General features: G+C 35.5%; 1 protein-coding gene, 1 long non-coding RNA gene and 1 pseudogene across 2 annotated transcripts; 2 read left to right on the forward strand and 1 right to left on the reverse strand.

The window, feature by feature from the left end:
* The first annotated feature begins 3,239 nt into the window (after positions 1-3,239).
* On the forward strand, positions 3,240-7,375 carry LOC107761623 (geraniol 8-hydroxylase-like). Its single transcript, XM_075219223.1, has 2 exons — positions 3,240-4,166; positions 6,571-7,375. The coding sequence occupies exons 1-2, from the start codon at positions 3,285-3,287 to the stop codon at positions 7,192-7,194; spliced, it is 1,506 nt and encodes a 501-aa protein (XP_075075324.1). The 5' UTR covers positions 3,240-3,284; the 3' UTR covers positions 7,195-7,375.
* A 1,014-nt stretch (positions 7,376-8,389) lies between these two features.
* LOC107761625 (uncharacterized) lies at positions 8,390-14,717 on the reverse strand. Its single transcript, XR_012693968.1, has 2 exons — positions 14,427-14,717; positions 8,390-8,784 (listed from the first exon to the last, which is right to left on the reverse strand). It is a non-coding gene; the product is annotated as an uncharacterized LOC107761625 (long non-coding RNA).
* On the forward strand, positions 11,106-13,707 carry LOC107761624 (geraniol 8-hydroxylase-like; annotated as a pseudogene).
* Positions 14,718-16,272: the final 1,555 nt, after the last annotated feature.

Here is a 16,272-nt window from a genome sequence, read left to right on the forward strand (position 1 = left end):
TGAGAACTACTTGAAGGAGCAGGTAATATTCTGCTCCGGGTGAGCATGCATTCCGCCTTCTAGCTTCTGAGGATAACACTTCATTTATTTCAGTTGCATAAAAAGAAGGAGGCCCTGGAGCGCCTTCGGAATGAAGCTGGCCGAGCCAGGCGTGAGCATGATGACCCATTATTGCTCGATCTCTCCGACGGCTGGGGGAGCTGTCCCCGGTGCTACTGTGCTAGGAGTTTTCTGGTGACTTTGTAGCTGAGCAATAGCCAGTTGTTGTTCCTGCAACATTTCAAAAATAACATAAAGGCTAACCTCTCGTTCTTCCCTAGTTGGGGTTTTCTGAGCTTCTTGTTGATCTCCTTGGTGCACACTCATGTTGGTGTGCGAGCTTATATCGACCTGTTGGGTGTCGCGCGAGACTGCGTCCACCAGAATTGGTCCTGGTGCGTTCTCGAGGTTTCGTGGTGGCATACCAACACCTGGAGCAGCCATACCGTTTTCTCTGTGGTCCTCAAGATTTTTGTTTTCACCTCCACTCAATGAGTTAGACATTTCGACCTAAAATCGAAGATCTTGGACAAGAGAAAGCGTGAAAGATAACTTGCGTTATGTAGTAAAACCAGCAAGAAAATAATCACTATTATTTTTAGCCTCACGGTGGGCGCCAAACTATTTACTGTGAAAATGGTTATAACAATTAAATTTGATTATGGGACTCTAAAAAGACGTGATCTATTTTTATTCTAGTTGTTAAGCAGTTGATACTATGTATGTGAGACATAGAAACGAAATAAGAGTTAAGGATAAGGTGATAACCAAACCGATAGGTTAATTATCGGGGTCTCGAGGTCGATTCCGAAGCTCGTTTGGGAGCTATCGAAGGTGGTCGAAGTATGGCTAACAGTTATAATAAAATCAACGAAGGCTCTTTATGGCTTATGATAAGCAACAAATGAAGCACAATGACGAAGATAATAAACAGAAGTAACAATATCAAGAGAATATGCTATGGAGCAGAGCAAATGTTCATGTATATTTCGTATGGAGCAACTGAAGCAACCGGGCTTTACAAAATGATAAGGATCCCCCTTATATAGGAGGGGAATTCCAACATAGTACAAAATACATTAATGACAAAGAAGCGGAGATGGGACATCTAGATGACACCCTGATTCAGGGTTAGGGCAGTCCACTAGGCTCTGTCAGTCCTAGCTGTGTACCTTGGGAACTCCCCATTTCTACCATAGTCGTGGCCAACATTGTCTCAAGGTCGGGCGTCGACGAACCTCGAGGGAGGAAACTCGACCATAGCCTTGTAGTCTCGAGGCTTCGAGATAATCTTCTGACGTGCCTCGATGACGGGGAAATGGACCCTCCGATTTCACCGCATACATCGAGAATAATAGGCACAGCACTAAAAGACGTACAAAGCTCTTGGGCTACTTATCTAAAATGAAATTTGACAATCTAATTACCCAACATATTTCTCCCTCGATAGAAAATATTGAAGTGAGACCACTTAATCTAATCTAACCAACCAATAGAATTAAATGAAATGCTAGTACACTTCCTTTGAAGCACAACTTTTGATAATTTTACTAATATTTTGTCTTTGTGATATATATTCAGTTAAACACATTTAGAGTTTAAAAGTGAAATGTATGCTTTGGATCTATCCGTTTGTGAATTCCTACAAAATTAATGAATTAAATATCGCGTGTTATGCTAATTTTTTTAAACTATATTAGACAATATTATGCGCATAATACATTTATAGAAATAGTTTAAATACAATATATTTCTTATATAAAGAGACCAAATACACATCTTCACTACTTTTTGTTTGTGGTTTAAGATTTTGGTACTTAAGAAACCTATTTAACAGAACTAATCAAAAGTTTTTGTAAAAGAAACTAATTAATAACATAAATTAAAAAGAATATTTTACTAAATTACACTTATATGTATATCTTCCGCAAATAAATACGTGCTTTCTTGGAGTATTAAGAGTGGAGTTAAAAAAGTTAATACCTTCTTAATTTTTTAAAATGACAAATAAAAAAAGTGGAGAAAGTACTTAATTGAACCTTATGCGTAACCAAATACTATCACATATGGAACAAGTCAACAACATATAAAAGTATCAATAATGAAGGGACCAAATATTAGCCAGATCGTATTCATTTGTTTGAAATTTAACGACCCTAATTAATTACTCCCTCTTGTGCATATTATTTGGTGGATATTCCTTTGGCACATCATTTAATAAACTACTCACTCCTAAAAATTAAGAAGAACTTTGACTATACTATCCTTAATTAAATTTGCATCTTTCAAAGCTGATAAGTATAAAGAGCGTAGGAATTTGTAATTTTCACGTTGGAAGTATAAAAATCAAGAGTAAATTTGAAAACATAAATTAACGTCTTCTTGATTATGTAAAACACCGCTTATTTTGGATGAAAATGAAGATGTAAAAACACCCAATAATATCGGAAGGGGGGGAATAGTACCTAACAATGTTGGAAAGAGGATGCTTTTAATTAGTTTATATATATATCTTTGTATCTATCCCAAGATAGAAAAATGGAACTATACATGTGGCCAAGGATCCCACTTGTACAATGTCTGATACATAGATTTTTGAATACATCTAGTTGGAATTTACAAATAGGATTTTTGTTTGATAATTCAAATGAGTACGTAGGAAAAACATATTGTTACTACATCTACCGAGCAATCCTCGTGCGCACACGTATGTTTTATGACTCTTTCTCTGTGTGTGTTGTATGTATATATTGTTAGATATCTTTTCTTATTGTATAGCAATCGTCGTGCGCACACGTACGTTTTAGGACTCTTTCTCGAAAAAGTAGACGTGACCTCTTTTTTGTGTGGGTCCCAGAATTTTGTGGACCCAAATATGTAAGATATGAATCCACAAATATGTGGAATAAAAAAATGTTTCACACAATTAATATAAGTTGTGTGAGACGCAAAATAAAATCACTTATCTTTTTGTGTATTATATCATGGAAGATGGTTGTCATGGCTCTCATGTAAGTAGCCCCAACATGGGTGGAGGTGTTTAATATGTGGGTGGAGGTGTTTGATAGGTAAGTGGAGATTTTGGGCCAAATACTTCTTTTCACGTGTCGCTACATATGCAGGAAAAAAAATGGATAAGATAATAAATTTAAGGAGTTTTATATCTTTAGCATTTTCCATAAAATGGAGCCTTTAAAGTCTATATAAGGAGTTTTATATCTTTGCATCTATCCCAACTTACAAAAATGGAGCTTCCCATCCTTTCCATCTTTCTCTTCTTCATCTCACTGTTATGGTTCATTATCAAGCCATATCTCTCTTCTAAATCCAGAAAGCTACCACCTGGTCCTACTGGTCTCCCAATAATTGGGTCACTGCTAAAGCTAGGTTCAAAACCCAACCAATCATTAGCCGAGCTAGCCACAATCCATGGCCCTCTCATGACTCTAAAACTCGGCTCAGTCACAACCATAGTTGCCTCCTCGGCCGATATAGCCAAAGAAATCCTCCATAAACACGACAAAACATTCTCAGCACGCATTGTTCCCGTTGCTGTTGCTGCCCAGCCGAACCCAGAAGCAACCCTAGCATGGGTCAACGGCGATCATTTGTGGAAGAAAAAGAGAAGATTTCTTAGCACGCAGATGTTCACTAACCAAAGACTCGATTCTCTCCAAGAACTCCGTCACCAAAAGGCTGCACAACTAGTGAGTCACATAAGGCAGCAAAGTCAAAGTGGTGCAGCTGTTGACATAGGACGTGTTGCTTTTGCAACGACGTTGAATTTAATATCGAACACCGTTTTCTCGATTGATATGGTGGACCCTGAATTCAAGACAGCTCATGAATTCAAGGAATTGGTTTGGACAATCATGGAGGATGCTGGGGTACCTAACTTGTCTGATTATTTTCCGGTTTTAAAGCGGTTTGATTTGCAAGGAGTGAAGCGTCGTATAGAGCCAGCGTATTTAAGGTTGCATGAAATATTTAACGAAGTAATTGAGAAGAGACTACAAGCTAGAGCCAAAGGGGTGCTGAAGAATGGTGATTTCTTGGATGTACTACTTGATCAATTTGAAGAAGCTGATGTGACAGGATTTGGCAAAGAGATAAAGCCTCTTATGGTGGTAAGTGCTTCTTCTTTTTTCTTTTTTCCTTTAAAATTTTATTTGAAATTCACCTATATTCAACCGAAATACTTAACAATTTAAGTTATATATAAAATCATTATTTTTTTACAACACTAAGGGTGTGTTCGGTATAACGGAAAATATTTTCCAAGAAAAAAATTCTTGGAAAACAAATAGTAATCTTATTCATTTTCCAGTGTTTGGTACGCAAATTAAGAAAAATGACTTCTCAAGAGTATTCATAAATAATTTAGATATAATAAACATGAAGCCATAAACTTTTAAACCAACAACCTTCCGAACCCACAAATTTCATAAACTTTCGAACCGCTAAACTTTCAAAACCTCGGAATTTCGAACCCGTAAACTTTATAATTTCTAAACTCGTAAACTTCCAAACATATAAACCTCCGAACTTATAATTTTGGAACTTATAAAATTTTGAACCTTTAAACTGATAAATAAAAAATTAAAACTGAAAAATATATTTAAAAAATATTTTATCCGGGGGAGGGGGCAGGAGGCAGTAAAACAAAAAAAAAACAGAAATTTAAATTATAAAAAAAAGTATTTTTTTTTTGTGCGGGGAAGGCAGGTGGGGGTGGGTGGTGCAGAAAAAAGAAAAAACAGAAATTTAAAATTGTAAAAACAAATTTAGATAAAAAAATAATTTTTTTGTGGTGGGGTAGGGGTTGGGTGGGGGTGGGGGTGGAGGGGTAGTAGGGTGGGTGGTAACGGAAAAACTGAAATTTGAAAAAAAAGAAAAAGCCTTTTTTGGAGAGGGGGTGGGGTGGGTTGGTGAGGGTGGGAATGTTGAGAAAGAGTTTTGGAAAATATTTTTGTGAAGGAAAATGAGCTGATAAGGAAAATGTTTTCCAAAATATTTAAGTCAACCAAACATGGGAAAATTGGAAAACATTTTCCGGAAAATATTCATACCAAACAAACCCTAAATTAGTTGGATATTTATAAATAAGCCTTAGCTTATTTAAATGTAGAATTTATAATCTTGAAAATAATATACGTTCTCTATTACAATAATATGTAAATTTGGTGTAAAAATTCTATATACTAAGAATGTATAACTTAAACTCAGAAAATATTATTTATTTTTGTATTGACTTTGGGTGCGAGGGGAAAATGTTATCTAACGTCGAATTTGCTATATCTTCTATATATATTGTTTAAATTTATAATCTTAAATTTCCTTTTTACTCTATTTGGTACTCCTTACACTTCAATTTATTTAAATCTATTTTCTTTTATGACAAGCTTTTAGACCACAAATTCTAAAAGACACGTAGTTACACAAATATTATGATATATTTAATATCACAAGTTTGAATTTTTTTGTTTCTTTCTTAAATTCTGACTCTAACAAATAGGTTTACATAAATTGAAATGGAAGGAATAAAATATTTTAAGTCAACGTGGGCATAGTTCATGAAGCTATCACTCTGTTAAAAATGAGAAAACATACTTTAAGGGACCATTTGGTTGGAAACAAGTTATGTAAGGATTATACTGCAAATATTAACTATGCAAGGATTGGAATATAGAAAAAAAAATTATCAGGCGTTTTAAACTTTATATTAGAAAGGGAATATCCAGGAGAGAATTCAAATATGAATTTATTTTTTAAAAATAATACGAAGTAGTATAATTGAAATGGTATTGATGATCGATTTGTGAAAAAGATAAAGAGTAATTCTGTCTTTTGATATTGATTTAATCTAAAAAAAATCTTTTAGTTTTCTAATCAAAACATTCGCATCAAATGAGATGGAATAACTGAATAAGTATACATAATTTTGCTTTTGGTCGAGCAATAGTTAACAAAATAATACCATGAGACATAATTTGCGACAAAAGACGACGAATGACTTTTTTCTTTAAAAAAAATCTTCACAAATATTTAGGCGGACCAGATTATGTTTTTGTCCATTTGTTTTTTGGGGCTTAGTACCTAATTTGTACAGCACATTTTTAATGACGACGCCCTAACTTTACGGGTTCTTAGATAGAGGCCTCAACTTGTAGAAACAAATATTTTAAACACATCAAGTTTTATTAAACAATCTTCTTAATTAAATACAATCTTCTTAATTTGCTTTCTTTGTGTTATTACATTATTGTTATTATCATTTGTTTATTGCTCCTTTTTTTTGTTTTTGAGCCAAAGGTCGGAAACAGCCTCTCTACTCTCGTAAGGTAGGGGTAGGTCTGCGTACAGACTATCCTCCCCAGACCTCGTGGGATTTTACTGGATTTGTTATTATTGTTACTTAATTAAATACAAACCCTTGTGCTAAGCACAATATTTATATATATATATATATATATATATATATATATGATGTTTTATACGTTCTTGCTTGTTTTTGCCATGACATGACGACAGGATTTATTCATTGCCGGAAGTGACACATCTGCTATAACAACAGAATGGGCAATGGCAGAACTTCTTCGAAAACCTCAAGTACTTAACAAAGTAAGAGAAGAAATACTTCAACAAATAGGCACAGAAAGACCAGTGAAAGAATCAGACATTGATAAACTTCCATACCTTCAAGCAGTTGTAAAAGAAGCCATGAGACTTCACCCAGCAGTTTCATTACTCTTACCACACAAAGCCCAAAATGATATACAAGTGTTGGGCTACACTGTGCCTAAGAACACTCAAGTTCTCGTGAATGCTTGGGCCATTGGGAGAGACCCAAAGTCCTGGGAAAAGCCACTGGAGTTTATGCCTGAAAGATTCATTAAGTCTAGTGTGGATTACAAAGGTAGGGACTTTGAGTTTATACCGTTTGGCGCAGGCCGAAGAATTTGTCCTGGATTGCCACTTGCTATAAGGATGGTGAATTTGATGTTGGCTTCTATTATTCAACCATTTAGTTGGAAGCTACCTGATGGAATGGCACCAGAGAAATTGAACATGGAGGAACAATTTGGAGTTAGCTTGAGGAAGGCCGTTCCTCTTGTTGCCATTCCTATTATGGAAGAAAACAAGATCATTGTTTAGTCTATACAATTTTATTTGCCACTTGTTTTTTTTTAAAAAAAAAAAAAAAACCTTATGGGCTGTTTCTTTGAGCTATTTGATTGTGAGAACTGAGATGTATTATCATCTCATAGATAAGGTTTGAATGTTAATTGGAGACGAGAAACTTGAAACTAATAACGAACTTCAACATCTTGATCAATATTTTCATGGCTACTCATTAGGTGAGTACCAATTGCCACTTTGATTTGTGTCAGATTGGGGATAATACTGAATGGTAGCATATGCTTAGAAGTTCTATTTTACTTTCACCATATATTCGCTTTTTTTGTTTAAATTTCCACTTCATTTCTTTTTGTGCTCCTTGATTCACAACGACAGGGTTCCACCCAATCCTTAGTGATTTCACCCCGTATTACCTTTACCTTCATGTCCGCTCTACTATTATAATATATTAGGTATCTTCCGAACTAGCATTTCATAAAGTAAAAAACAAAACTTACAAAAAAAAAAATGGTACTCTCTTGCAAAAATGTGACTCATAAAGCTACAGAAGTGATGGCTGTGCTGCCTTGGGCTCAGAGAAACCTGAACTCAATCCCAGCTTAAGGCCCACAATGAGGACATTGTATACATCCCTTTTTTGTGGGCCGAAGACCAAAATATTGTAGAGAAAGTTTTATAAAGCACTATCTTTTAGTAATAATTAGTCATCTGTAGATATCATTTGCTATATTACAGATTATAGATATCTTTTATGTGGTTATAAGATGTATTTGATGTATTTAAGCTATTGTATTCATGAATACAGTAGCAAAAATAGGCGTGAATCAGGAAAGTCCAGCTAATCAGTTATTATATTTGATTGTATTCATGGAGTGAAACATGAGATTACAGCTGGACAGATTATTGTATTCGACTGTATCCATGGCGTGAAATAGGGGATTACACTGTTTTTAAATCGGAAAGTGAATCAATTAACATAATAGACTCCTAATATAACTCAACAAACTCAATTATAACACACAAATTTTGTATTTTTCAGTTATAAAAAAGGCTCAACCGAAAAATACCCCAAAAACATAGCAAGCTTCAGAGAAATTATATAATACATTTGAATACATAAATTATATTAATTAAAAAAACACATATGAATACATTCATGGCATATAGCGAGACAGTGAATACAATGAAATACATAGAATACAACGGGATATATTGAAATACAATGAGAAAAAAAGACACTGAATATAATGAAATACATGGAATACAACGAGATACATTGAATTATAATGAAAAAAGAGATAGTGAATACAATGAAATACATAGAAATACAGCGAGATACAATGCTCTTAAAAAAAAGGCAACAGAATCTTCAAATTGCTCAACCCCAAACTTCAGACGAACTATTTTAGTCGACGATTTTCCGACGACCCATCGGATTCCGACCATGATTCCATAAGCAGTGATGAGAGAAAGAAGAAGAAAACAAGAAAGATCGCTGAAGAAGAAATTGCTAGCATCCGTAACGCATCTGAAGAAGTTAAAGTCCCAGAACTGAATTTGGCTAGCATCCGCCGGTAACGAATCGGAATAAATTGCTAGCACCCACTAAAGAAGAAATTGCCAAGAAGTTAAAGTCCCAAAAAATTACTCGCCATGGAAAGGAAGAAGAAGAAGAAACATACTGGCAGAAGAAAACAATCAAAATCGAAAAGGAAGAAGAAGAAGAAGAAGAAGAAGAAGAAGAAGAAACATACTGGAGTTGGCCGTGGAGATTTCGTTGCCTTCATTAGGGTCAAGCCAGAGAGACAGCGTATTTTATGAGAGAGAGGGCAGCGTATTTTATGGCTTAAGGATAGGAGATGACCATAAATAAGTATTTGGCTATAAAAATCAAAAGGTAGTTATAGAATATAATTTTTTAAAATGATATTTATTTAACATAAATAAGGTATCAACATTTGCTATATGAGGTAACTAATCCAAGGCCCACAAGTGACGGACATTTATGTAAAGATAACTATGAACAGGTTCTATTTCTATCTTCACTGCCATCCAAGGATCATGCTATGATCAAAGAAGGAAAGCCAAGAAGAAATTGAGAAGAAAATTAAACAAAAGATGAAGATGGTGAGCATATGCTAGCATTCAACCTATGGCTATTATTTGATCATAAATTCTGGAAAACTTTACTGTTCTTTGGAATAGTGAAACCGAACATTTCTGTCTCGTCTTGAGATTTTTGTGGTAGGAGTAAGGAAGCTGCTAGATCAAGTCTCATGGTTTCTTTTACAACTGCTTGAAGGTATATGCGTTTTATTGGTCAATGTATGATTCTTGCACTGACATTTCCATGCTTATTTGTTGAATAATTTCTTCTCGTACTTTGTATAAATCTTGAGGTTTTCTGATAAGTGATCTGCCATTGCCCAAAGATTAAGCTATTCTTTTTGCTTATTTTGTATTGCTTGAGGATAAATAATGGAGACAAGGAACGTCAGCAAGATCGATCGTATAAACTATGCAAAGTTGGTGGCTTACTCCACAGCTGACTTTAATGTCAAATCAGCTTTGGGATGAGATTAACATAATATTGTATGCAACGTTAAGAGATCAATATATTATCGGGGTTGCAACGTTAAGATAATCTTTGCTGCGTTCATCGAAAAATTGCTCAAACGTAATAGCACAATATATTATATTAGGGAAAATAGTACTAGTAATTAACTTTTATCCAAGCCTTAATAAGTTCTTAAAATTTTTTAAGCCTAAAATCCAAGTTTCAAAGAGTGATTTTTGTTCCACAAATTAAAGCTTTTTCTGAATCTCTTTCCTTTCAGATTCCGTCTATAAGGTGCTATCTGGGAGCCCATACGAAAGAAAGACAACTACTAGGAAAACACCACCAACAACAACATACCCCAGTATAATCCCACTAGTGGGATATGGAAAGAATAGTGTGTATGCAACCTTACTCCTACCTTGTGCAAGCAGAAAAGCTATTTTCGATAGATCCTCCAATCAAAGCAAGCATACATAATCAATCACAACAAAATAAAGAGAATAACACAATAGTGAAAAAGTCAAAGAAGCAGCAATACCAACAAGAGAATAGAATAACCAGAAGAAAAGCATTCAGGTAGTAATAGAAATCTAGGAATATGGAAATACGTGAATGACACTACTACTCCTTAAATGAGAAAAGATACTCAACTGCCTACTACCCTACTACCTTAATCCTCGACCTCCACCCTTCTATCAGGGATCATGTCCTCGGTAAGCTGAAGATGCGCCATGTCCGACCTAATCACCTCTCCCCAATACTTCTTCGGCCTACCTCTACCTCTCCTCAAACCCATCACAGTCAATCTCTCACACCAAAAAGGATTAAAAGAATACTAGCTAGTAGAATGTATTGGCAATATTTTTCTTATGCAGAATATAGAATGTAATTATTGCCTGAGTTTATGTCAGCTTAAACTAAAAATAAAGGAGAGAACAAGAAAAATATTGTTACATTTCAAAACCACTCAGCCTACTTGCACGGGGCAGGTAGAAGTAGAATCACGGAATCCCCTAATGAAGACACAGAAAAATTGCCAAATACAGGATTGGCGTTTTACCAATCACAATATTCCTTTTGGAAGCCAGAAAAATACACACACTCACAGAGGTACGTCATACACGAATGCCATGGAAATGTACAAGGTATGACGTTTTAATTGTCTGTTTTCAGGATTTGTTAGACTGAAAACACACATGATTAAAAGAAAAAGTACAATGTTATAAAAAATAATAAGTAAAACAGCAAAATGGTAAAAAAAAAAAAAAAAAGTTACAATATAAAATTGTAATACCAGCTAGTAGCATTTTCCATGCTCCATTTTAATAAGATGGAGCTGGTTTTAGTAAGCCTATATAAGGAGTAATATATCTTTGCATCTGTCCTCAAGATACAAAATTGGAACTTCATAATATCCTTCTCTTCTGCGTCCCTCAAACCTTATATCCATTCTAAATCCAGAAATCTACCACCTGGTCCCCCTGGTCTCCCCATAATCGGTTCACTACTAGAGCTAGGCTCAAGACCCAACCAATCACTAGCCGAGCTTGCCAAAATCCATGGCCCTCTCATGACTCTAAAACTTGGTTCAGTCACTACCATAGTAGCCTCCTCCCCTGAAACAGCGAAAGAGATCCTCCATAAACACGACGAAACTTTCTCAGCACGCACTGTTCCCGTTGCTGTCGCCGCCCAGCCTAACCTAGAAGCGACAGTGGCATGGATCAATGGTGATCACTTATGGAAGAAAAAGAGAAGATCCTTAGCACACATATGTTCACTAACCACAGACTCGATTCTTTCCAAGAACTTCGTCACCAAAAGGCTGCAAAACTAGTGAATCATATAAGGAAAGAGCGTCAAACTGGTACAGCTGTTGACATCGGACGTGTTGCTTTTGCGGCAACATTGAATTCAATATCGAACACCATTTTGGCACAACGATCAAGCCTCCTATGGTGGTAATGCTTCTTCTTTTTTCTTTTTTCCTTTTTACATTTAAATTTTGAGTTCCACCTTATACTTGAGTGAAAAGGAACTGTTTGCTCCACGGTGGACTCTTGATCTTCAGGCCATTAGGCGTTCCTCTTCTCTCTGTAAAGGCCACGCTTGATCTGTGACCCCAGTTCACGCCATGGTTTCGTAATTCCTTTCTTGATCTCTTTCTTGGTCTCTTGTGAAAGCATGGCTACAGATGGACAACCCTGTCTACGTTTGAGACCATAGTATCAATGACTTATTCCAACTTCAACTTAGTCAACTTTTCTTAAGTTGGGCACTTGGCCACTTAGCGTGGAGACTTTCAACTTGTGCTATAATTATACCCAAGTATCTTAATGCCCCTGTTATCCTTATGTGATCCCACATGTACTTCAAGGCTATGTAAATCAACCCTTTAGGCTTGTTTAAAATAGAAAAAAAAAAAATTCTAGGCTTTACAAGCTCGTCCATGACGACGAGTGACTTTCTTAAAATCTCCACAAATATTTAGGTGGTCACTTTTCAGCCATGTAATTGAAAAATAGCTATTGTCATTGAGTTTCAATTTCACCTGAAATTTGAAAGTCTAATTTTTTAATTACAGAGCTGAAAAGTGACTACTTGTGAAGTTTATCCATTTGCACTTGAACAGTTTTTATGACAATCCCTAACTCAACGGGTTGTCAACCAGAGAGCTCAACTTGTAGAAACAAATATTTTCAATGTACCAAGTTTTTTTTATTGATTTAATCTTCTTAATTAAATATAAGAAGTTAGTAATATATATTATGCACCTTGTACTAAACAGAACATATATTAAGCTAATAGGTTCTTGCATGTGTGTGACACGACATCGGATGGCAGGAATTATTAATGGCTGGAAGTGACACATCTGCTATAACCATGGAATGGGTAATGGCAGAACTCCTTCGAAATCCTCATGAGTTACAGAAGGTAAGAGAAGAAATTCTTCAACAAATAGGCATAGAAAGGCCAGTAAAAGAATCAGACATTGAGAAACTTCCATACCTCCAAGCAGTTGTAAAAGAAACCATGAGACTTCACCCAACAGTTTCATTACTCTTACCACATAAAGCTCAAAATGACATAGATGTATTGGGCTACACTGTGCCCAAGAACACTCAAGTTCTCGTGAATGCTTGGGCCATTGGAAGAGACCCAAAGTCATGGGAAAAGCCACTGGAGTTTATGCCTGAAAGATTCATCAAATCAAGTGTGGATTACAAAGGTAGGAACTTTGAATTTATACCATTTGGTGCTGGCAGGAGAATTTGTCCCGGAATGTCACTTGCTATAAGGATGGTGAATTTGATGTTGGCTTCTATTATTCAACCACTTAATAATTGTTCAGTAGCAAGACTGTAAAGTGGAAGATATAATAAGCAGAGTTATTGTTCAGTATGGAAGAAACGAGTTCGCCCTAACAGCAAAATTCACCTGTTTGCAGAAAAAAGCAACATTAAGTACTAGTATTGACGAACTTGCCCTCCATTATCCAACTATAGCTCAGCAGGAATCTGGTGAGTGAAGCAAAGTTGAGACTTATGCTAGTTTCTTTAGATTCATTTAGGCTTTACATTCACCATCTTAAGATACTATAGAAGCATCTCATATACGTCTGTTTATTATTCTACAGTTCTTCTATCTTCCGAAATTTATTCGAATAAAAGGGCAGCCCGGTGCACAAAGCATCCCGTATTCATGCAGGGTCACGGAAAGGGACACACCTTAAGGGTGTGATGTAGACAGTCTACCCTAATGCAAGCATTAGCGGTTGTTTCCACGGCTCGAACCTGTGACCTATAGCTCACGCGGAGACAACTTTACCGTTGCTCCAAAGCTCACCTTCAATACCTTAAAATTTTGTAGCTTACCGTAGAGGAAGATAATAACTAAAATTATATTCTTTAAGCAACTTATAACCCAGAGAACTGCATAAATTGGGAATATGTTCTAAATTGTTGTTACTTGTATTTAAGTCCTTGCCTATTGTACCCTTCAGAAATCTCTTCTTCTCTATTCGCAGTACTGTATTGATGAAAGAACTTAATTAGTAGTCATCATTGTACCATCACCTAGGCATAGAGCAGAAACATCAAGTATCAAATTGTTCAGACAAAGAGTTAGTTCTTCATTTAGAATTTTTTTGTACAACTGCTCATCATATTTCTATTTGGTACATTTCATTAGCGACGTTTAATGGTTCTGACTTCTGAGTTGTTTGTTAATAGACTAAGCACCAATCTTTATCACGCAATGCAATAACAGCCCCTAAGATACTCCATTTTTATGCGCACTATCTAACATCGCCAACTCTCGCCACCGCACCTCAGCCCAAGATACCTCCAAAAAACAAAGAAGCCATTGACGTAGACAGAACAACACCAACCAATACCAGTTGTACTACACAAATAAACTCAAAATTCAGTCACTACGTATATTATACAGCAGATTAAGGAATAACATGTCAGAGGCATTTAGGCTTGGGATAAAATAGAATTAATTGTCAGATAAAAAGAAGTAACTTGTAAATTTTTAAGATAATTCATGGTTCTATCATATGAAAGAATTTTTTTTCCAGTTCCGACGGGGAAAAGTGGCTTCCACCTAGAAAGCAAGTAGTTGCTTACTGTGTTTCACTGTTCACAAGCAGCCAAGAAATATTGCAGAAGTGAAATCGACTTACCCTAACCAAGACTTGCGCAAATTCTGCGAAATCATTTGTAAAGTTGTTGAAATCATCATTCTCGCTAACTGTATAAACCACTGAAAAAGGATTTGAATTTGAGATGTGAGCACATACAGTCATATATGGAGTCACAATTTCAAATTAGGGCATTTGGGTCGATAACACATGGGTCATAATTTGTGATTTGAGCGGAGAGAAAATGGAGTGGGGGAAATTTCTGGAGAGATATGAGCAAAGAGAAGAACCCATAATACAACTTTGGAGTCAAATTTTTTAAGTTGCTACGCGCTCCGGTCCAAAAGGAAATTCACGAGCAATCAAATTGATCATATTAATCTTTATTATCTTACATAAATACTCCTAATACATACTCCAACACTATTTACTCCAATGACAATATAGGAAAAATATAATTAATTCATTCTTGAAATCTGAAAAAATTATTTATTTTGGACCACAAAAAAAGGCCAAAAAATCACTTATTTTGGACCGGAGAGAGTATAAAAGTAAAACTTTGGAGTCAAACTTTGTTCTTAGCGGGAATGGCAAATTCAGTCTGCACCTAAGAGGCGACCTAATAAAAGTGTCATTAAAAATTTATCTTCTATAGCTACTGCTCAGGTCTCCAAAAAAATAAATTGTTATAATTAAATTAAGTCGCCACTGTTGTGAAATATAACTCAAAGTAATAATATGGAATAAGGAAATAAAAGCAATTTAGTAAAACATGAACAAGAAATGAGGATAGAGAGAAGGAAGAGATTTTCTTCTTCAATTGGGTGTATTTTCCTATCTATTACAAGGCCTTTGTATAGGCATGAAAAGTGAAGAAAATATGTCATTGAATATGTCATTAAGCATTTGATATGAAGATCATGGAGGAAGAGTAGACATCCACCATAATATGATATTTATCATAACACTCCCCCTTGGATGTCCATAAATAATGTGTCTCGTTAAAACCTTATTAGGAAAAAAAACCTATGGGAAAAAAAATCATAATGAAGGAAAAAAAGTACACATATTTAGAAATACACATTTTGGTTTCCTCGTTAAAAACCTTGCAAGGAAAACCCGGTGGAACAAAACCTTGTAAGGGAAAAAGAGTACACCGCGTATTAACTCCCCATGATGAGAGCATCAATTTACATCCTTCAGCCTTCGCATCCCAATCTTGTACACCAGTTTCTTGAAGGTTGATGTCAGTAGAGATTTGGTGAACAAATCAACCATATTATCACTTGAACAAATCTGTTGCACATTGATATCACCATTCTTTTGAAGATCATGTGTGAAAAATAACTTTGGTAAAATGTGCTTTGTCTTATCTCCTTTTATGAATCATCTCTTCAATTGGATTGTGCATGCTGCATTATCTTCATACAAAATTATGGGTAGTTTGTCACACTTCAAACCACATTTGTCTCGGATAAGATATATTATAGACCTCAACCAAATACATTCTCGACTTGCTTTATGAATAGCAATTATCTCAGCATGATTAGAAGAAGTAGCCACGATTGATTGCTTAGTCGATCACCAAGATATGACAGTGCCTCCACATGTAAACACATAACATGTTTGAGATCAAGCCTTGTTTGTGTCAGATAAATACTCTACATCGGCATAACCAACAAGATCGGGATTGATCATTGCCATAAAATAAGCCCACATTGGTAGTCCCTTTTAGATAACACAATATGTGTTTGATTTCACTCCAATGTCTCCTTGTAGGAGCAGAGCTATATCTTGCTAAGACATTAACTAAAAACGTTATGTCACGCCTTGTAGTGTTAGCAAGATACATTAGTGCATCAATCGCACTAAGATATGGTACTTTAGG

The sequence above is a fragment of the Nicotiana tabacum genome, chromosome 8 (assembly GCF_000715075.1).
Source record: "Nicotiana tabacum cultivar K326 chromosome 8, ASM71507v2, whole genome shotgun sequence".
NCBI classification, from domain to species: Eukaryota; Viridiplantae; Streptophyta; class Magnoliopsida; order Solanales; family Solanaceae; genus Nicotiana; species Nicotiana tabacum.